The 21,922-nt window shown below is 26.1% G+C and overlaps 2 protein-coding genes across 4 annotated transcripts; one reads left to right on the top strand and one right to left on the bottom strand.

Moving 5' to 3' along the window:
• Nucleotides 1–1,221: 1,221 nt before the first annotated feature.
• Nucleotides 1,222–17,500, bottom strand: LOC145202509 (mitochondrial carrier homolog 2-like). 3 transcript variants are annotated; one of them, XM_090080636.1, is made up of 15 exons: nucleotides 17,383–17,500; nucleotides 17,088–17,249; nucleotides 14,893–14,977; nucleotides 14,621–14,678; nucleotides 13,390–13,447; nucleotides 13,126–13,167; nucleotides 12,180–12,206; nucleotides 11,538–11,595; nucleotides 8,693–8,744; nucleotides 8,049–8,108; nucleotides 5,498–5,591; nucleotides 5,078–5,125; nucleotides 4,823–4,890; nucleotides 2,882–2,957; nucleotides 1,222–1,713 (listed from the first exon to the last, which is right to left on the bottom strand). In XM_090080636.1, exons 2-15 carry the CDS (start codon nucleotides 17,193–17,195, stop codon nucleotides 1,663–1,665), a joined length of 885 nt encoding a protein of 294 aa, XP_089936762.1. In that variant the 5' UTR covers nucleotides 17,196–17,249; nucleotides 17,383–17,500; the 3' UTR covers nucleotides 1,222–1,662. The 3 variants fall into 3 exon arrangements, 2 of the variants coding, with proteins under 2 accessions (XP_089936762.1, XP_089936763.1); XM_090080637.1 differs by lacking the exon at nucleotides 17,383–17,500 and having other exon boundaries at nucleotides 13,399–13,447; nucleotides 17,088–17,306; XR_016450329.1 differs by lacking the exons at nucleotides 1,222–1,713; nucleotides 2,882–2,957; nucleotides 4,823–4,890; ... (1 more) ...; nucleotides 5,498–5,591; nucleotides 17,383–17,500 and adding an exon at nucleotides 7,301–7,366 and having other exon boundaries at nucleotides 7,635–8,108; nucleotides 13,399–13,447; nucleotides 17,088–17,306.
• LOC145202519 (ubiquitin-conjugating enzyme E2-17 kDa) lies at nucleotides 17,489–21,051 on the top strand. Its single transcript, XM_080075492.2, has 6 exons — nucleotides 17,489–17,580; nucleotides 20,101–20,167; nucleotides 20,259–20,290; nucleotides 20,424–20,501; nucleotides 20,640–20,745; nucleotides 20,858–21,051. Exons 1-6 carry the CDS (start codon nucleotides 17,557–17,559, stop codon nucleotides 20,995–20,997), a joined length of 447 nt encoding a protein of 148 aa, XP_079931618.2. The 5' UTR covers nucleotides 17,489–17,556; the 3' UTR covers nucleotides 20,998–21,051.
• The last annotated feature ends 871 nt before the right edge of the window (nucleotides 21,052–21,922 follow it).

Genomic DNA, 21,922 nt, shown 5'->3' on the forward strand with positions numbered 1-21,922 from the left:
AAGGGCACTTTCGTTACGGATAAAAGTTTGAGTCATAAAAAACTTCTCAAAAGCTTTTTAATCATAACGGTGTTCATTTAGCCAATGAAGTACTAAAAAACGACTTTTTTTTTTACAAATTACAAAAACGCATAGATTAGTTTTACTTAGAAATATCTATCGATATATTTTAAAGAAATATCGGTTGATATTTCTTAAAAACAACAGCCTCTTTAGTGCAATTTAACTTCGTAATAAAACTTTGTTATATCACCAGTAAGATTATGTCACAAATGATGAATTAATTCTTCTTTACTTATAGCTTTTTTTTCTTTATAAGTTTTCGTGTAAACAACTGATGTATTTCGGGTTTAATTGAAAGATGTCAATCCGTTGCAATGTCTTAATACGTTGTTATTTTAAATTTAGTTATAGAAAAGTGACGCCCCGTCGTTATTTTAATTCAGTTATAAGTATAAAAAAAACAAAAACATCCCGGAGAAATGAAGAAATAACGATTTTTAAAGATTTTTGACGCGGCAATTCTTTAGCGGGTGAAGGGTAAAAAGGAAAGCAAAGAACTAGTTACTCTTTTTCTTTGCAAATCTTTCTTTGGTATTTTCAGGAAGACAGGAAGTTCAGACTATTTGCTGCACATTTTTTCAAAGCACAAATTTCTCCACCAAATTGAGTTCATTATACAAAAACATATTTTTCGGGAGTTTCGTCAACGATTGCTTTTTCGTTAGAAAATCCCAAAATATAATCATTCAGCATAGATAAGATAAGAACAAACGAATGTTTGACTGACATGCTCACACTGTCACAAACCAGCAGTCGTTGCGATTACACGGAACCCAGCTGGCAGAAAACCGCAATATATAATTATGATAATTGTATTTATATGAAAAGAACAGTTCTGCATAGAATACACCATGTGAGGGTAGGCGGTACAGCTTTCCAGCGATTAGAAATTGAAAAAAACAAAAACTTAAAAATAATGCATAAGCAAAAAAACGCAAGATTATTTCGCAGTAAATCAAATCTTCTAAAACTGCATACTCGGACTTGTATTTCTTAAGCTTATCAACTTAAAAAAACGTCTTAATTTTTAATCCACCCATCAAATTAATAACACACAAAAGATAGTGAAAAATTGTAAGAAAATGCTAACCACCTACCGTTTAGGCACCTTATACCTTAGGCTATTTAATAATAACTATAAAGTAAAAAATTCAACCGTTAAAAGTCTAAAATTCATATCTTTTAGCTACAAAATTTGGAAATGAATTTGATGCCAATAGCAGTATTTTTTAAAACTAAAATAAACACTATTTCGAATTTAGAATTAACATACATTTGCCTCCAGAATCAAAATTTTGGACGTTTCTCTAGACAAGTGTTTCATAGCCAGAAGTAAAATTTAAAAATTTTTCAAGCGCAAAAGGTAAAAAATCAAAGATGATACACAACAAAAGCTTTTAAACAAATATCAATAAGTGCAGAAAAGCAAATATTTATTTAAAAAAAAAATCAAATTATGCCACCTATGCCTAACATGAATATCCCTCATAAAATATACAGCTACCGAAAGGTTTTTTGGCTGATAAACAGTAACAATTTGATTTCACAAGCAATTTTTTCTAAAAAAAAAAAACTTTTTTCTATACGACGTCATATTCTTTAAATGGACACATTTCGTCGGAATAATGTCGAACCACGGCTGCGCAAGCCCTAAAAGAAAAAAAAAAAAAAAAAGCTTGTCTTGTGGAATGTAATATATCAGAAACTCCTAAATATTAAAAACGATGGTCCGTGCAACAGGAAATATTCACGCGGTAAACTATAAAAAGAATTCAGATAAACTAGTTTCCATGGTAATCCAGCTGTATGATTTAGTCGTCGCGTAAAAACTAAATATAGAATAGTGAATAAGAACAAATAAAATAGGAATAAAAGAAATTTTTATTTTTTGAGCATATAAAATTAGACCAAGTCGCATTCAAATCAAAGAAATTTTAAGACGAATTAAATTAACGTGTTTTTTTTTTAGCAATGCAAATGAAGTTACAGCAATACACAACACTTAAAACTTAAATTAAATTTGATTGGAATGCATAGCTGTCTTATTCGACTTAGAGAGATCAACTAAATTAACAAACCTCGAATAAAATAAGTAAATAATGGAGGAGGGTAAATAACGGTGAAAAGTAACAAAGTTATTTTTTATGTTCTTTGGTCGTAACGACAATAGAGCGGTAAACTTGAAAAAAAGCAATTATTGCGCAAACTATGGATTTAAAATATAGAATGGATTTAAAACTTAGAGACCCTATTTCGAAACGTAGGACTGATTAGAAACATTCAGAATGGATTCGAATCCAAGAAATAATAGAAGAGAAAATCAACTCGTTAAAATTGAACACGATACCTCGAGCTCGCTTGAAGTTAAAATCCCAAAGAATACATCTTGCATATTTGGAAAACGATTGATATAAAAATTTATGATTGTGTTTTAACTAGTTGAAGACATTTTTCCAAAAAATGTCTTTAACTGGTTATATTTTCCTTAGGGGAAAAAAATGTCAATCTTGGTGTCTTCGAGATATTTGTCTTTTAAAGTTGGAGCCTTAAGCCTTGTTTTTCTATTGCTTATGGATATTTCTTCTAAGCATTTAAAAAAATTTAATGCGTTAAAATATTCTCAAAAATATTTTAACATATTAAACTAAATTTATATGCTTCCTGCAAAAAGAATAGCACAGATTTGATAAAAATTTGTTAGTGCTTTGTTTTGGCATTGAATACATAATATCTACACAACATTTAACTTATGAAAAAAATAATTTAAATTTTTTCATCTTAAAGAGCACATTTATTTGAACACAACTTTATTTCCTACCTTTTTCCCCAAATCAATCCAACATTCAGTCCAAGAGTAATATATTGGAGTTAAAGGTGGATTTCCGGCTGCAAGTCTAAATAAAAAAGCAAATATGATGAAATTTTATAAAAAGGAGCCATCATTAACACCTTTCATGTAAAGTGTATTTCCGAAAAAAGAACCGATGAATGGAAGGAAACTTTTTCATTCATAATAAAATAAAATTAAAAAAAAAAAAAAAAAAAAAAAATGCTGTTACAGTTATTTTTATTTAAATTCCCTAATTCATTTTAAAGAAGCAATTTCTTTGAATACCATAAACTGACTTTCACAAATTTTTCTATATTTAAACTATGTATGGATTTAAAAATAGTATCATTTCATGAATTTTTTTTCGAGTGTTGAACAGATACCAAGTTTGGTATCCTTTTTGTTTTATAAATAGCTTTTCTTTTAATTATTAAAAACTTTAAATAGGTAGAATAAGACTTTAGATTGAAAAAAGTTTTTAATAAATAACATGATATGAAGTAAACCAAAGTCTTCAGATGAAATCAAAAAGAAAGAGAATACATAATATTTATTGGGATCATATGAAACTACAAGTGAAAGACTGGGAACTCGCTAAACTGTGATAACATAAATACAGAGGAATTTTAAAAAGCTCTGAGTAATCTAGTTGCCATTTGTTTCCTTACCATCATTGTTTATAAACCATGAAAAATTGGAGAAAGAATGTGTCTCATACAAACACCAAAAGTCACAAAAAAAGTTTTTATTTAGCCATAGTTGTTTTGGGACCACAAACTGGAGTTTTACAAATGAGGACATAACTAGATGGGTTATAAGGATAACCAAGTTGTCAGGTTATATGATGTGAGGTCATGTGATGTGTTGTGATTGACAGAATAGGATTTTAACATTTTACTCATTTTTTTTCTTCCATTTTTAATTGATTCTTAAAGGAACTGCTTCTGTTTAAATATTACTACTAAATATTGTTAGAATTCTGTTCATTTTTAAATACTACTACTAATAGAATACAATTAAATACTACTACAATTAATAGAATAAGTTTTTGAATTTAAGGCAAGGTCATTTATGTTTGAAACAGCTAGACATTAGCTAGTAACATAAAACCTCTGGGAGCTATATCTATAATATATGTCTCAATCTCAAAATAGTAAAGCAAAATCAGTATAAAAGTGGAAACAAATTTTTCTGGTGCCCAACTACAAGTATTAACAGTTTAAAATTTTTTAAAAATAAAATTATCTCATTTTTACATGATATAACTATTTTTACAGCATCATGAACCATTTCAAAAAAAAAAAAACCAGCATAACTTGGTCTCAGAATAAGGACGAATATTTAAACCATTGCAAGACAAATCTGCTAGTTCAGCCGAGAGCTTATCATCATTGACCATTGTAAAAAAATATGTAGAATAGAAAAGCTTTATTTTGGAATACAAGTTATTCAAAACACAGGTATTAATGCATACATTAAAACATAATATTTTAGGTCATAATGCAGCAACATGTTATTCTTTTATAAGAAATGCAATGCTGAAGTTTTTTTAAATTAGAAACATATTGATTGGAAAATATTGAAATCTGAGTGGACTGACAAATTTCTTAGCTGATGAAGATTTTATTTAAAAAGTGCAGTTTAAGAAAAAAATACTTAATTTAAAAATTTGTCATCACTCTTAAAGATTTGAAAAATTTACATTTATTGTAAGAACACTAGTAGCATTTAAAATTAATTTCATATTAACCATGTCATCAAAATATGATTGCACTTTTTACTTAATTTGAAAACAAACTAATAATTAAAACACTTTTATTCTTAAAGCAAAAATCATAAAACCTCATTTAATCAAAAATAAAAACCCTTGAAATTAAAATACCAAGAATTTTGATAACTAAAAAAAGTAAAAAGCATAAAAATACAAACTTTGTGTCATTTATAGCCATTATATTGGTCACAAGAGTGAATGGATAAGTAACCATGCTTGCAATGTACTATGAATATATTTAGAAAAGACAAAGAATGTAATGAATTTCTTACAAATACAAAAATTAAAAAAACCACTTACTTTGATATAATTAGAAAAAATGAAGCAAAAATATTTTTAAGGAAAAAATTATAAAAGAACCCTTAGCAATAATCTCAATAAAAAAAAAAGAAAAGAAAAAGAAACTTCCTAACCTGCGAAACACCATGTGTGTAACTGCGCACCTCAGCAATTTGAGAGTACTGTAAGGAGAAACAACTAACTCAATATATAAAATAGTAAATACCCTAGACAATTCAATACATAAAATAGTAAATATGTTAGGTAAATTAATATATAAAATAGTGAATATGCTGGTTATTTAAGTCACTGTCAAAACACATGACTCAAGTTTACTATTGCACAAGTTGTAGCATTTCCAAAAAATGTTTTTTTTTTTAAAAAAAAGATTTAAAACATTTAAAATAAAAAAGAACAAATCATAAAATTTATCATGAGATATTTTGTTTGATTTGTTAAACTTAACAATATTTTTAAATAATTGATTGATTATGATAAATAACATTTACAACTATATAGAAAAAACGAGCATACAAAAAAACCAAAACACTTACTTCTTCAGAAATGATGTATTTTTGAACACAAAAATTCAATGATTTACATATCCACAGCAAAAATAGTTCACCAAGAAGATGCGGAACCAAACCACTAATTACAAAAATAATTAATTATAACAAGATTTTCACTAAAAAAAAAAAAAAAAAAAAGTTTAAATGCTTTATTATCTACCAGCTTTGTATTGTATATAATTTAGTTTATTTTTCATATATTATTCCATTTATTCATAGAAGCACTATTATTTTGCACTAATTTTTGTCATTTTCAAAAAAAAAAAAAAACAACATGTGTTGCTTGTTATGAAATATGTAGTTCAATTTTACAATGTTTTGACACTTGTTATTCTTTTAAGTAAGCTCCTAAATTATATGTAAAAAAAAAAAAAAAAAAACTATAGTAAAGTTTTTAAAAGTAAAAATCAACTTTTTAAAATTAAATTTTTAAAGAAGGAATAAAAAAAAACCTAAAAATAAATAAAAATTTTATAATCTGATTTATTCAGATTATTATTTTTAAACCTTGAAAATAATGTCAGCAAACAGGCTAAAACATGTAAAACTTAAAACAAATACTGTCTAAATAAAATTAAATTTAAATAAAAATTTAACAACAATTTGTATTCTGCAGAATGTCAGAAAGTACATTTTCATTGATTTTCATTTCTGCAATAATTTAATAGTGTAAATTTCTTTAAAAAAAAATTAAAATGGTATACTGCAGACATTTTGCTTGTCTGCAACTATCAGGCTAAGTTTTGGTTTATTCATAAAATCTATTGTTTAACCATTATTATTATTATTATTATTATTATTATTATTATTATTATTATTATTATTATTATTATTATTATTATTATTATTATTATTATTATTATTATTACTATTATTATCATTATTATTATTGGTGGTGATAAATGTATATTTTCTTTGATAGATCTTGATGAAGAATTACAAGAGTATATACATACATATACAAATAGAAATTATAAGAGTATATATACACACACATCCAAACACATATAAGTATACAATTAAACTGCTGGTTCGACTCTTACAGCATAAATGAAAAATTTTGTGGTTTGAAAATATTGGTTCAAGGTTTCTACTAAAGAATTTCAGAATCCACCTTCAAGTTGTTGGTAAATCTGATAACTCTCATAGCATCCCTAAAGAAAACTATTTTTTGGAACTTTTGACAGAACTTTTTTTTACTTTAAACCACATAGGCAAATTTTGTTTGTTGCTGATGAATGGTCAATCATGAAAATAATTTAGAAATTGTATTTGTAAAAATTACTGAAACCAAAGTTTCTCCTTCAGGGATGCTCATTGCAATAACTAGAAAAAAATATTAGTGACAACAGAGACAACCTGTTTGCTGTCTGCAAAAATAAGAAGTTGTATTGCTGTATAAAAATACAGATACATGATGACAAAAGTGGTCCATAGAAAACTGGAAAAATGTTTTGTGGACTAAGTTCAAATATATGCAATTTGGGAAAAGCAAAGAATATAATTGTGTACTGACTGGGTAAACACATTAGTGATCAATTTATATCATCAATTGTGAAAGGTGAAAGTAAAACTTTAATGGTTTGGATAAAATAACTCAGATAAAATGAGTTGGTGAGTGGAATATGAGAAGAAGAATATTTGAAAGTTATCCAAGAAAGTGCTGTATTATCTGGAAGAACCATCAGCCAGAATTTAATCTTACAGGAAGATAACAACCATAAGCACATATTAAAGCTATCCAAGAATTTTCACTTCTAGAAATAAAAGAACTTAAAAAATACTAGCCTAGCTACTTCTCTTGCCTGACTTGTCTCTTAGCAACCACAAATCTGTCACCAATTACAAGAATATCTAACAAGTTAGAGCAATAAGAATAATAAAAAGCAAGGCAATAAGTACCCCCCCCCCAAAAAAAAAAAAAAAAAAAAAAAAAAGTTTTAAAATTATTAGGTTGAATGTGCAAAACTGTGCAGAGCAGTTGGAGGGCACATTAACATAACTTAATGGATTAAGTTATGTTAATGTTATTAAGTAAATATATATTTTTTGCCATGTTTTTTACACTGTTTACTTTTTTACTGTAATCTTTTAAAGAGAGATAATTTTAACAAAATCTCACTTATAATTAATCAGCTGCTTCTAGACTTTCCAATGGGTTATATTGAACAAACTAGATAAAGTGTACATCACTATTACTGTTAAGACTATGCAAAATGGGTTAGAAAGGTATTATCAAGTTTGGAAAGAACAATTTGAAAAAAAAAATCATGGTTAATTAAATATTTTAATTAAGTGCTCATTACAAATGTTGAAAGTTGCTCGTGATATGCACTGTGTATAAGTTAGACTAAAATGTATGAATTAGTTTAGACATTTCTCTCACACAACAAGTAATAGTTACACAAAATTTTAATAGTAAACCAAAATTCACCTTGGTCACAGTGAAGCAGAATAATTAATTCAGTCAATTTTCATTTAAAGTGAAGCAAATTTCCTACCATCTTGATTAATAGTAAAGAATTAAAATAAAAACCTAAAGAATCCAAATATTCCTTCTTCTTTATAAATTTCTTGAAATGATGAAAAAATAGTCCTAAATATACAAAAAAGTGAATACAAAAAGTGAACAATAATTGCAACATATATTGTCAAAATTATTAAGAATTCAAAATGTTATTCAAGAGATCATCGAGTGTTCTAAGTTTATAAGTGAGCATAGAATCTGACCAATATTAGAAATACTACAAAAGAAGTATAAGTAAATATCAAACTTGAGCCAAATAAGAAATGATAAAAAAGAGTTTAAGTTAAAACAAATGAAAAAAAATACAAAAATTAAAAAATTAATTTTTATAACGTTGTTATAAACAATAAGATCAAAATTTGATAAGAAGAAGGAGAAGCAAATATTTAGGGAAAAAAAAAAAAAAAAAATTATCAGGAAAGTATTTAGTAAAAATCACGATACATATTTTGTTGGGAATTTTGAATAAAAGTAAAACATTTTTTACTTTAACCATGAATTATTTTGACAATAATTTCAAAAATAGTAAATAAATTTTTTCACTCTTAACACTTAAACAGCTATTGGTCAGGTATTGTATCAGTAGAACAATATCATTGCTACAGAAAGTAAACATTTTATAACAAAGTAAAAAAGTAAAAGAAGTAATGCACCTGTATTCTGTTTCTCGACCAACGAATTGCACCATCATTCGAATACTGATTACTGAATGATAATAAACTTATTTATATTCTTTTACAACCTTTTAAAGAGTATGCATTACAACGGTTAAAAAAAATGCTATAGATTTTTAAAAAACTAGGTATTAGTCAAATATCTGAGGAGCCTAAATCCTGTAAATTTAAATTTACAGTTTTCCATTAGTACAAGGAAGTATATATTCCATTAGTACAAGGAAGTATATATTCCATTAGTACAAGGAAGTATATATTCCATTAGTACAAGGAAGTATATATTCCATTAGTACAAGGAAGTATATATTCCATTAGTACAAGGAAGTATTACACAAGTGAGAAAGTATGTTTTAGTTCATAATCTCATTTTAAAAGATCATTGTACCATTTTAAATGCCAAATGAAAAAAAGATAAGAAATAGTAGTCTCTGAGAGAACTTAAGAAATATTTTTTGGCAAGGGTCTATTGCTTTTTAAACACACTAATAATTTTATACTAATAATTTTAAAAATTGTAATTTTACTTAGGTCATTAAAAAAGTTCGTAGAACTCCCCTCTAAAAAAAAAAAAGAAGAGTTTTTTTTAATTTTGTTTTATCAAATGTTCAAAATAATGTCCATCGTTATCTATACAAAGTTGCATCCTTTCAAGCCATTTATCAAACGTTTTTTTATACTCTTCTTTGGGTATACTTTGAAGTAGCTTCGTTATGCGAGTTTTTTGACTTTCGACGTCAGTATCGTCATCAAGATTTTTTTTTATCAAGTCGAACAGCCAATAATCGGATGGAGCTAAGTCTGGTGAGTATGGTGGGTGACGAAGTATTGTGATTCCAGCTTGGTTTAGACAATTTGTGACGGTTTCAGTCACATGGGGTCAAGCGTTATCATGGAGAAATTTGAAATTTTGAGTGCCTGTTTTAGGTCTTTGCTTATTTATTTCGCATATAAGAGGTTTCAAACAATTTTTTATATAATATTCGCTAGTAATGGTGTCTCCCTTTTCAACATAACCCAAATGAACAACACCTGTTGTTTTGAAGAAGATGTAGAACATGTTTTTCGGCTGAAACCTGTCGCATCTTACTATAGTTCTTGGACTTTCACCTTCACCGACCCAACTAGCGTTAGCAGACTTGTGTCCAACTTGTCTCAAATAAAACCACGACTCATCCCCTGTAATAATATCACATAGTCTCCATGGACCGTATCTGAAAAGAGCTAAATTTTCCTTACATGCCTCAACTCTATTCTTGCGATTTTGATCGGTTAACTCGTGGGGTATCCAACGTGATGTTAATTTTCTTTTTTTAAGTGCGTTGTGAATGATTTCGTTGATTGTAAAGCGATTAATCGATGTCAGGGCTTCAATTATACCATGTGTTGCATGAGGATTTTCTTCAATAATGGCTCGCACACGTTCAATATTCTCAGCTGTATACGTGGTTTGAGGGTGCCCTGAGCGAGGATCATCTTCGAGACTCTCTACCATCTTTAAATAAAGTAGCCCACTTGGCAACTGTACTATATTTTGGAGCTTGGTCACCATGAACTAAAACCAACTCATCGGTTATGGCTTGTGCTGAAACTCCAAGTAGAGCATGGGTTTTAATATATGCTCGATATTCAAATTTATCCATTTTTAAATTTTTTCTTGAAAACATATATAGTAAAATTTAAATAACTTTTTTAATAAACATTCAAAATACTTCAACAAGTACTTAAAATGTTCATAATTAAACGCAGTTTAAAATGATATATAAATATTTAATTATTTCCTGTCTCATTGTATCTTTATAGATGAAGTTCTACGAACTTTCCTAACGACCTAAGTAACACCAATACTTTGTTTTAACAAAAAATAAATATTTAATTTTGTTTGTTTATAAAATAACAGTAAAAATTAAAAAAATATGCAAAGATTAGTCAGCATAAATTATATAACTTAACTTATCAATTAAATCCAAGCTTTAACAAACAAGAAGTCTATCTGCATTTCTAATCAACTGCAGTAAGTTATTAACCAAACCTGTATTTGTAGATACAAACCATAATAAAATAAAAACACCATGAGCTGTAGGTAGTACCACATGCTATTGCCACTTTTTATCTTTTAAATGTTTATGAGCCAATTTGAATTAAATCAAATGATACACTAACCTGTAGGCAAAGTCAGCACATACTTCCTGCTGATGACTCTAGAAGCCTCCAAAAAAACCTGGAATTAATTTGTGCACAACAAGCACAAATTAAGTCCAGGTTTTTGGAAGCTTCTTGAGTTATCAGTATTTATTTTTTACAACTCTGAGCACAACAAGCTTGACAAGCTAATATTATTCTTATAAACTATTTATCAAAACTTATTACATTTAAATCTTTAAATACTACAGTAAACCATATTAATAGAAAAATATTGATGTAAATCAAGCTTTAAATAATAACTTTTTGACATTAATGATAATCCTCCTATTGACAGAGTGTAAATGTAAGTTGTTAACTTGGCAGTGTTTGATTTACCATTTTGAAGAGTTTGGTACAATCCAAATTGTACCCAATCAAAAAAAATATATTCATATAAAGAACAATTCTACTGATAGAAGATAATAGTAGAGTAATTCTATTATCTCCTAAATCATCTAATATAAATAATTTTTGTCTTTGTTACTGTTAGAGAAGTTTATGTTTACTGAGGTAGCTATCAACAAATTCATTTTAAAGTACTTTCTATATCTAACAAAGCAGAAAATGTAGAGAAAATAGCTAAGAATTTCAAAACATAAACAATTATAGTATAATTTCAAAAATTATGAAAAATTTAACTTACATTGAAACGGATAACTGACAATTAGGCCTGCTGATTTTGCAATGGCTTCATTTCCAACCTGAATATGTATTATTGATTTATTTACAAGCAGAAAACACTAGATTTAGAAATGAACAACAACTAAAATGAGCAACAAAAAAAAAAAATCTTAAACAAATTGTTACTCTTTTGAAAGATACCCTGCAGGTTAAATTTTCAAAAAAAGACACGAGAGCTAGTCAGTTTTGTTTTCAAAAATTTTTTTGAAAATTATTAGATAAATTGTAATGAAAAAATCTTACAGTAAAATGATCTATAACAAATAATATTATGTTTAAAATTATCTTTCAACAAAACTTATTATCTTATCCCAAATTTAAATTAATTTGAAGTTTTAATCTAAATAATTCACAGATACACACATATTTAAGACAGAAGTATTTTTCTATTAAATGGATAATTTATGTTTTTGCCATCAATAATAATTTGAGAAACTAAAAAAATTAACTTTGAGATTTAATACTCTATAGACAAAATATAATACTTAATACTAATCGACAAAAGGAAAATAAATGTTTTTTTTTTTATAGAGATAAAAATAGAGCAGAACTGTAGAAAGTTAAAAAATAAAAAAAACAGGTATTACCTCAACAACAAACATACCTCTTTAAAAAATGTCTGTAAAGACTTCTGAAAAGTAAACATTTTCAAATTATTTAAAACAGTTCAGTGAATATACTTATTAATTGAAAAACATCTAAATATCTTTTAGAAAATAAAAGCATTTATAAAATGATGATTTTGTATTCATCAAATGCTTATGACCAATATAGATAGTTTATAATATTATGGTTGATGGTTGCTTTGTTTAATCAGGCATTTATAATCTATCTTGACCTTTTAATTTTTTTTTTAAATAAAAATTTTCTTGGCTTTTTAATTTTTGAAAAACTTTTTAAAACTATCCTATCATAGGTTAATTTTTTACAATCACAAAAAGGGATTTTATTTTAAAACACTCTCGTACATTCTTGATTTATCGTTTACTTAGAGCAAAAATATTGTATCTACATAAATCAGAATATTAGGAAAACTGATTTTGAAGGTATTTAAAACTTCTTTCAAAAACATAAATCTAATAAATTTAATTTTAATATGATTAACAATTATACCTGTGACTCTGTGAGGCCAAACATGAGAACTAATGGTTAACATATCTATACTAATTTTATTTAAAAACTGTTTTTGAAATTTAAAATAAACTTAAAAACTTGTTATGAAATTAGACAAAACTTATAAACCTGTTTTAGAATTAAAAATGTCAAAAACACCTTTGAATCTTTTGAAATGTTTGTAACATCCATCTGTTGATATGAGTCCATTATTTTTTATTACACAATCTACTTAAATGACCTACAACTAATATGGGCAAATATCAATAATGGTTGTCTTTTCTATTACAACAAATGAAGCCAGGTATACCAGCAGTAAGCATTTGGTAAAAATTCAAAAAGTTGTATCATTTTTAAACTTGATTTAAATAAAAAAGTTAGTTAAACCCAAAGTATGACAAACTTGGCCTTGTATCAGGTAAAAAATATTTTAGTACCTCTTCCGCTTTTCCTTTATCTTTCTCAGACTCAGAAAGTGTCTATAGAAATAAATAACATCTTAAAAGAACCTGCAATACAAATTTTTTTAAAAAAAAAAAAAAACATCTTAAAAGAACCTGCAATACAAATTTTTAAAAAAAAAAAAAAAAATCCTAAAAGAACCTGCAATACAAATTTTTTAAAAAATAAATAACATCTTAAAAGAACCTGCAAACTACAAATTTTAAAAAAAATAGAAAAACAAAACAAACATAAGTTACATTTCTTACACTTGCAATAGAATTCCTAATTGCAGAGTTAACTATGTTGTGTACAATTCTAAGTAAAAAAAATCATTCATTTTAAATATAGATTAAATGTATTTATTACTGTTAAGTTAAAAATTGTAGAAAAAATGAGCAGAAAAGCAATAACTTCGATTCTCTGTGAAACAAATAATGAAAGAATATATTGCTAATAAAAAAAATAAAGAAATAAAAAGATGGAAAATCACAAAGAAAGAATTTAAAACTTTCTATTATGGTTTTATATGTCAATGAGTTAAGGTGTGTTTATGAATAAAATTTATAGCAAGTCTTTCAAAAATTTAAACAATTCATCCAGGTATGAAAAGATATACAATGAGTTACACTATAACCATACACACATGCAACTATATGTAAAGTTTGTTATATTTGTTAAGAAGATTTATTTCAACAGTTCCACCAAAGTTGACACAGAGGTTGAGATTAAAGATCTGTAAAACTAATTACTGTTCATAAATTATCTAGATGAAGAGAAGTGTGCCATTTCTAACCTTTCAAACATACACATTGAAAATGGTTTTTCTAAATATTGGCGCACAATGAAAGTAACAATCAAGACTCAGCCTATCAAAATTTACTAATCATCTAATATAGTGATTCTAAAATTAATTTTAAAAGGGAATAATTGACATGAAAAAAAGAAAAAAAAATGAATAAAAATAATACTCTTAAAGAAATTTAAAAGCATCTAGATGCCTTGCATGTCAATGAACATTTGAATTTTATTGCTTACTGCAAAAAAGAATATAGTTTCATTCTTTATTTCTTAAATAAATGAAAGTATCCTCTTAATACCTATATATAATAATTATGACAGCATCCTCTTAACACAGAATCTTTCATGAAAATAACCAGTGCCCTTAAAATACTTTTAAAATTTTTCACTTGTGAACAACTGTAAAAATATTTTAAGAACTTATTTTTAGTGTGTCATCTGAAATATAATTGTATAGTCCTGCATTACTTTGCATGTTAACTCATTATTGCTGATTAAAACCATTATATATATATATATATATATATATATATATATATATATATATATATATATATATATATATATATATATATATATATATATATATATATATATATATATATATATATAATGGTTTTCAACTATTTTTTTTATTTAAAACTGATGTACTGAAGTTAACACCATCTTTTAAATTCTTCTACTGAATACCTGGGTCCAAGACCTCTGTATAAACCAAACCAACCATCAATCGATTTTATATGTCCAGCTATCAAAAAAACAAATTAAAAACTAACTTGTAAAATCTCTAGAAACTTATACAACAAATTTTATCATTTAATTTTAATAAAATCATCATAATTTTATTAACATTAGAAACAAATTGTACATTTTAAAATAAGCTATATTCTACCAAAAATAAACCGATTTTTTTTAGTAGTAATAAATAAAAAATAAAAAAAATAATAAAAAATTTCACATACCATATTCCAAAAAGTTTGGTAAACGATAAACAGTTTTACCAAAAAATGTTGTTGTTGCATGAGGAGCAATAGGTTCATATCCAACCTGCAACCAAAAAAGATACATTAATTAAAAATATAACAAATTTAAATTTATTGCTAAATATGTGATTTTTAATTTTCGCCATCTGGCAATATTAATATAATAAGAATGGACTCAAAAAAACCTTTCTAAACTTTATAACTTTCTGTGGATTATTGGTAGACCTCTTGACTTACTCATTATTGACAGCTTTACTTGAACTATATCTGTAATAGAACTATATGCAGTATTTTGTAAGAACTTCATTTTATTTGTTGAAACTTGAATTTTTATGTAGTCAGTTACTACGGTTTTTTTATCTCTGTAATTTTCAGGCCTAATTTTCAGTTAAACTGATTTTCTTATAGTTGCAAACATAAAACTCAATCTATGAAAACATGTTTTTAAAATTGATGTAATATTAATCAAACTCTTTCTCATTTAAAATAACTAGAGGTATAAAAAAGAATAATTAGAGGTCTAAAAGTTTACATGGTTTTCAGTCACTGTGATTTTATTAAAACAGGATGGAGAGTATTTAGATTTAATATATACTGTAATAAAAGCTTAAACATAATAATTTTAAAAATCATTAAATAGTAACTAATTATTACAGAATTAAGAATAAAAAATGAGGGCCTCAAAGAAATGTTGCCAAAAAAAGAATCCAGTCAGTAAGCTTTATCTGCAAGTAAACATTAAATTATGTTTTTCAAATAAACAGAAATGAAAATGACTTTTTAAAGTTTGTTAGACAAGCCATTTGGGATAAACTCAAATCTATTGGATGATTTTAAAATTCCATCAGAAAATTGTAATATTGCAAATTTAGACTTTGTTAAATGCAGATAAAAACAAATAAAATGCAACTGATGATATTTTTTGCAACAAAACTGAAAAGAATGAATTGAAATATTTTATAGTAACTAACATAATCAAAAACAGTTGTTTTCACAGTAAATACCTGCAATCCGCTGAAGAAATTTATACAAAAGGAGTTTTGTGTTTTAATACTTCTGGCAAACTTGCTTAATATAAATCAAATTTAAATTGGTGTTATTTTTTAGGTAATATTTTTTGAATTATATAGACAACAGTTGAGGTAGATTATTGACTTGAAAAATTATTTAAATTGAGAGTTAAAAACTTAAAAAACTTTGTTTTGGTTGATGAAAAAGTAGTATTCTCTCAATGACTCAAATGAACAAAGTTACTAAACTTGATTAAAAAAAAAAAAGACTGGTAAAAGTACTAGGCAATCAACATAGTAACTTAAAAAACAAATATATTTGAATTTCAATAAACATTTTACTAAACTTCAAATATTCTATAATCAATAATAATGTTAAAAATTATATATTTGAGTTGGCAAACTTAACTAGTAACTTATAGTAATGGTATTTAATATTTAGAGATTTCTTTTTGTTTTAAAAAAAAATTTGATTTAAAGCATCATTAAATTTTATTTTCAGCCTAATAATATTGAGTTGATTGATGGTAAAAATGTGATTGGGTTGATTGATGGTAAAAATTCGATTGGGTTAATAATCACAGTTAACATTTGTTGTTATTTCTAATAAGATATTTAAATATTTAACAAGAAATCACCAAAAAGTAAACAAATCACAGCCATATACACAGAAAAAGATATCAAACAGGGTGAACCACTAATTTAAGTCTTATCTTAAAAAATAGCAAACATAAGCACTTTGGTAGAGTTTTTTTTAAACAATAAACTAAAGTAATTTCTATAACTCAGAAAATAAAGTGGATATCTTATTGATATTTTTTTCAAATTATTATAAAAAAAAGAAAAAAAGAAAAAAGGGGAGTGGGAGGGGAGGGGGAATAAGAAGGAGAACGGGAAAGGCCATAGAAATTATATTAGCATCTAATAACCCATGACTCCTGCAAATAGAGAGCAGCAATTTTAGTTTACTCTTTTAACAAAAAACATCCTATTAAAATCACACTAGTTATAATCAAAGAAGATATCATACTGCTTTAATACTGCTTACTTATAGATTCAGTCGATTGTACTTTAACGATCGACGGTGATCTCCTTCTATTGACAAAGTAGAAATCCTAATGAAAACTGCCCTTCAATCTTTTGTTAAAATTTCAAATTATATACCTGAATTAAAACTTTTACATAAGTAAGTGGATGAGAGGCAGCGGTCATAGCAGTCGAAATAGCCAGGGTAGCCGCATTGCTGGATGATGCCTTTGACAACCCATCCATTTTGGAAAGTTCGTTCCGCCGTGGTTCTCACTTTATTTGCTTGTTTAACCAATTCTTAATAAAAGGACGTCACTTTTTAATATCCCTAGTAGGCTTTTTGATCCTAAATTAGCTAGATGAAATTTAAAGATTTTTTAAAAAATAACTAAGTAAAATACATCTAATAAAATGTAAATATAATTTTAACCTTTGAATACAAATTTCAATTATTTGCTATAACTCTATTAATATCTCAAGCATTTTCAGCTCTATCCAAATCCAAAATGTAAGCAAAATGTTTTTCTCTAACCCAGTCTCTTTCGCGTGGTCGAAAAAGGCGAGTTTAGGTTACCTTCATCAAAGAATCAGACGCTGGTACCAAATGGCGTTAAAAAGAATAACAAAGGTATGAAAATCCGTTAGTTTCAATTAAGTTAGTTAAGAATTTTCCACTGATTATGGCTTTTTACATTTTTGGATATATTAGATTAACCTTCTGAATGTCTAATTGCTATTTATATTTAGATCATTTACTAATAGTTCAATAGTTGGCCATATTTGCTGCTGTTTATTCATTTGTAGTTTGATGCACATATACATAGTTTTTTCTTTCTTTACTTCTCGCGAATAAAAACGTATATATTATCCTAAATAAATTTCTATTCAGTTTTAGTTTAAATAGTTTAACTACTTAGAAAATACAATGTAATTTGTTCTTTAAACTAAATAAATAAAAACTAGTTTAATGTGTTAATTTTAAAAGCTCTTCTCTTACTTTAATCTTAATAGACTTTTTTTGCTCTCAATATACTCTTCCAAGTTTTTATTTAATTTTTAAAGTTGTTACAAAAGTTTCTACCTAGCAGTTGCTTTTTGGGTTAATAAATATGACTAACTATGGTTGTTTAGAAAAGAACTAGATGTAAACTACTAAAGTATTAACAATCTCATGTTTTTAATAAATTTTTGAAATATATTTTAGGAAATATTTTACTATCAGTATTACAAATATTTTACTATCAGTAATACAACTGATACACTAGATTTTTCAACGCAATATTTGGCTTGATAATAAATAGAAAAAGCTACATTTGTTTATCACAGTAGTTAAAGTCTTGGTTAAAATTGTAAATGTGTTTGTATTTCCTATAATCTGAGTAACTCTGTTTCCTAAAATTGTTTAATTAGTGCTACAAAATGCATTTTTAAAGTAATTCTTGTACCTGTGCTAGTGAAATTGCACTTTTAAAAACTTTACTTTAGGAAATTAAATTTAGTATGCCAACATGCCATGGTGTTTCAAATAATTATAACTAGCAATTCAAAAAATATTTGCAAAAAATTAGCAAGTGTGGTATAAAAATCTTGAGATCAAGTAGTTTTCTTGGAAACTTATGACCACTCATTTTTCTTGGTGCATTTTCTCCATTAAAATATATTTTAAGTAAATTTTTTAATATTCAAATGACTGAAATTGCCAACAGCACATTTCAATTAACAGTATTCTCAAACTTAAGTGTTAAATTTAGTTATAAAGCATATGAATATTATAGCTATAAAGCATATGAAAGTTACAGCTACAAATCATATGAAAATTATGAAAGTGATATAAAATATTTTATTGAAAGAAAATAGGTTACAAGTATGTTTATTTGTCTGATAATAAGTTTTAGGTGCATTCAGCATATTAAGGCACATGCAAGATGTTCCTAAAACCAAGCACAGACATAGTAAGGCTATTTAAGTGCAGTCAAAAATTTTGTTGTATTTACTATAGGTAGAATTTTAAAACTTGCTATCTATGACTGTCATTTAAATCTTTTTTTACTGTGTAGCTTATGGTTACTAATTTTTCAGTAAATATACTTAATTTACAGTTACTTACACTAAAAGTATAAGAAAAAATGTCTTTTGAAAATCTTGAAGTTTTTTATAAGATAAATAGTTGAAAACATTTTTTTAAAAACATTTAAAACCTCTTATAAGTAAATCAAATCAATAAAGCAAGATTTCTGGATCATTTTAGGCTATGGAGAAATTTTCTTTTGAAAAGATAAACTATTAAACAAATTTTGTTATCAGCTTATAAATGATGGTTTTTTCCAAGGTTTTTTTCACAAATTATGATATTCATTTTTTATTATTTAAAAATTATGGATTTTTAGTTGTTGGTGTGGTTTCCATGAAGCAATAATGACTTTTTTGTAGTTGAAAATATCATTTGTTTAATCCTTAATACTTTTAAGCACTCTAGATGTTTCAATAATTTTGTGACTCTAAAATTTTATCATGTCTTTCTTTTATGTATTATAATAATTGTAGAAATTAGTATCTTTGTCTTACTGAGTAAATAGAATTTCCTGTTAAAAACAACTTAAATATATAAAACTCTTAGGTACAATACACCAGTATTTGGTGTTATCCGCTATTTATACTGTGCACTTTAATGCTAAATCAATATAATTGTTAAATCATAAATTATAATTAGCCTACCTTATAAAACCTTGTCCTGGCTCTTGTTGCATTACAAGGTTATCAATAAGGAATTTCCTTGCCAAATAACATAACTTAAAACTAGGTTATTCTCTCAGAATAGGATACTCAAGGTTCTAGTTTCTAATTTTGGGTGGTTTTTATGTAGGTTTATCTATAGTTGATAAGAAAGCTTAAGGTTCTCCTTAAAATGAATGTTTTTTTTTTTTGTGTGTGAAAAAATACATGAAGTATGATAATTTTAGTATTACAATTTTAGATTACAATTTTTTTTAAAACTAAAGTGTTTTTTAAGTGTAAAATTTATTTAATCTTTTAATGTGTTAATGTTATGCTTAAATCTAAACTTTTTAATATTATTTTGCTTTTATTTACTTTTTTATCTTAAATAACTAATTTCATTTGAAATTTTTACCTTTCAAATTTTACTTAGGAACTTCAAGATCTAGGAAGAGATCCACCTGCGCAGTGCTCTGCAGGACCAATTGATGAAAAAGATAGTATGTTAGCAATTTTATTCAATAGATTATCTTTTAAAAGTTTATATTTAAAAATAAATTGTTCTTAATTGTTTCTATGCTTCTTTTTTAGTGTTCAAATGGCAAGCCACAATTATGGGTCCTGTATGTAAAATACAGTTTCTTTCAATTAATATACAATAGCAATTTTTAGTTTGAAAATAGAGTGGTAATCATTTTGGTGTTGCTATATAATCTTTTATGTTTATCTTTTATGTTTTTAATTTCTTTTTCTTAGCCTGAAAGTTCCTATCAAGGTGGTGTTTTCTTTTTAACAATTCAGTTTCCTCCAGATTACCCATTTAAACCACCAAAGGTTTCGTTTGTTTTTATTTCAAGTTTTATTATTTCTTATAATTTATGTAGTAATTTTTTATGTAAATTAAATCTGATTTACTTATGTGTAATAATGTTTGTGTATGTTGACTTATATGTATTGAAATTTTTTATGTAGGTAACATTTGTCACAAGAATTTATCACCCTAATATAAATAGTAATGGCAGTATTTGCCTAGATATTTTGAGAAGTCAATGGAGCCCCGCTCTAACTATATCAAAAGGTGAGACAATACTTAAGTGCTAAAAAATTAGTCGAATTCTCACGCAGTTCAAAGTATGTTAATTGTTTTTTTTTTTTTTTTTTTTTTTTTTTTTTTTTTTTTTTTTATTTAGTATTACTATCAATATGCTCTTTATTAACTGACCCGAATCCTGAAGATCCTTTAGTACCAGAAATTGCGAGAATTTATAAAAGTGATCGTACAAAGTATAATGATCTCGCTAAAGAATGGACGAAAAAATATGCTATGTAACTAATCTTATTTTCTGCAAAAAAAAAAAAAAACATTTTTAGCTTCACGTGAAAATTTGGGTCATGGTTTAGCCAGCGGCGGGGGGAAACAAGTGCCTAAGAGTTCCTTTTTATGACTTGATGAATTTTTTTGTATTAAGTCACTTGTCACTCGATATATATTTTTTTTAAATTTATTCTTTCATTTCTCAACCAGCGCTTGTTGATGAAGTTGAACAAAAAAAAAAAATTGGTTATAGTTTATCACATGTTTTAATCGAACTTTCTCGCTTTGTTAAATTGTATATGCATTTTTTCCATAAGAGAAATTGTAAACAATTCGTTTTGTTTTTTCACATTAACTTTGAGTCGTTAAAAAGGAAAGAAATAACTTTCTTTAGATTTTGTTTTTTTAGTTTTTGTAACCCCATCATTAAAACAATTCGCTTGCATTTCGCTTCACTTTCCTAAAATCCACTCTTATAATTTTCATCTTAATCTAAATTTCAGTCAAGAAATATTCCACTGATCAAAATTTTTACCAACATTTTGGTTTTTAAGTTAGATGATTATGCCAAAGTAAAGAAGAAGCCGCGTGGACAAAACAGTTGAAAAGAATTTTCTAGCTAAAAAAGAAATTTTAAGCTCAATCCGTAGACTAGCTCTCGCGTAACTTGTTTTTAATGTAAAAAAATCAATCCGTAAATCTTTCAATTTGCAAAAGATAAAAGATACTTAAAAAAATAAATATATTCTGCCATGTTTTTACTGACAATAAAGTAGTATTAGTAAAGTATTTTGAACTCGTTTTATATTTTTCTATTTACACCCAAATTAAAGCGAGTTGCATTAATAAATGTTTTAAGGTGGTCCTATACTAATAAAACCAAAATTTTAAAAATACACTCATATTTTATGATTTTCATATGCGAAATAGTGTTTTATAT

The sequence above is a fragment of the Hydra viridissima genome, unplaced genomic scaffold, assembly GCF_058129835.1.
Source record: "Hydra viridissima isolate aposymbiotic clone 2 unplaced genomic scaffold, HvirCarnegie_v1 scaffold_2, whole genome shotgun sequence".
NCBI classification, from domain to species: Eukaryota; Metazoa; Cnidaria; class Hydrozoa; order Anthoathecata; family Hydridae; genus Hydra; species Hydra viridissima.

Bases quoted from the DNA above. Each gene is read 5' to 3' on its own strand.
- LOC145202509 (XM_090080636.1), bottom strand. From the start codon at position 17,195: ATGGATGGGTTGTCAAAGGCATCATCCAGCAATGCGGCTACCCTGGCT. The intron at 13,168-13,389 runs GTAACTTATGTT...TTATTTCTATAG, and splicing joins CTATTGCAAGTGTAAGAAAT to ACACTTTCTGAGTCTGAGAA. The intron at 2,958-4,822 runs GTTTGTATTTTT...TTTTTTATTTAG, and splicing joins ATGGCTATAAATGACACAAA to ACTTGCAGCCGGAAATCCAC.
- LOC145202519 (XM_080075492.2), top strand. From the start codon at position 17,557: ATGGCGTTAAAAAGAATAACAAAG. The intron at 17,581-20,100 runs GTATGAAAATCC...AATTTTACTTAG, and splicing joins CGTTAAAAAGAATAACAAAG to GAACTTCAAGATCTAGGAAG. The intron at 20,746-20,857 runs GTGAGACAATAC...TTTTTTATTTAG, and splicing joins CGCTCTAACTATATCAAAAG to TATTACTATCAATATGCTCT.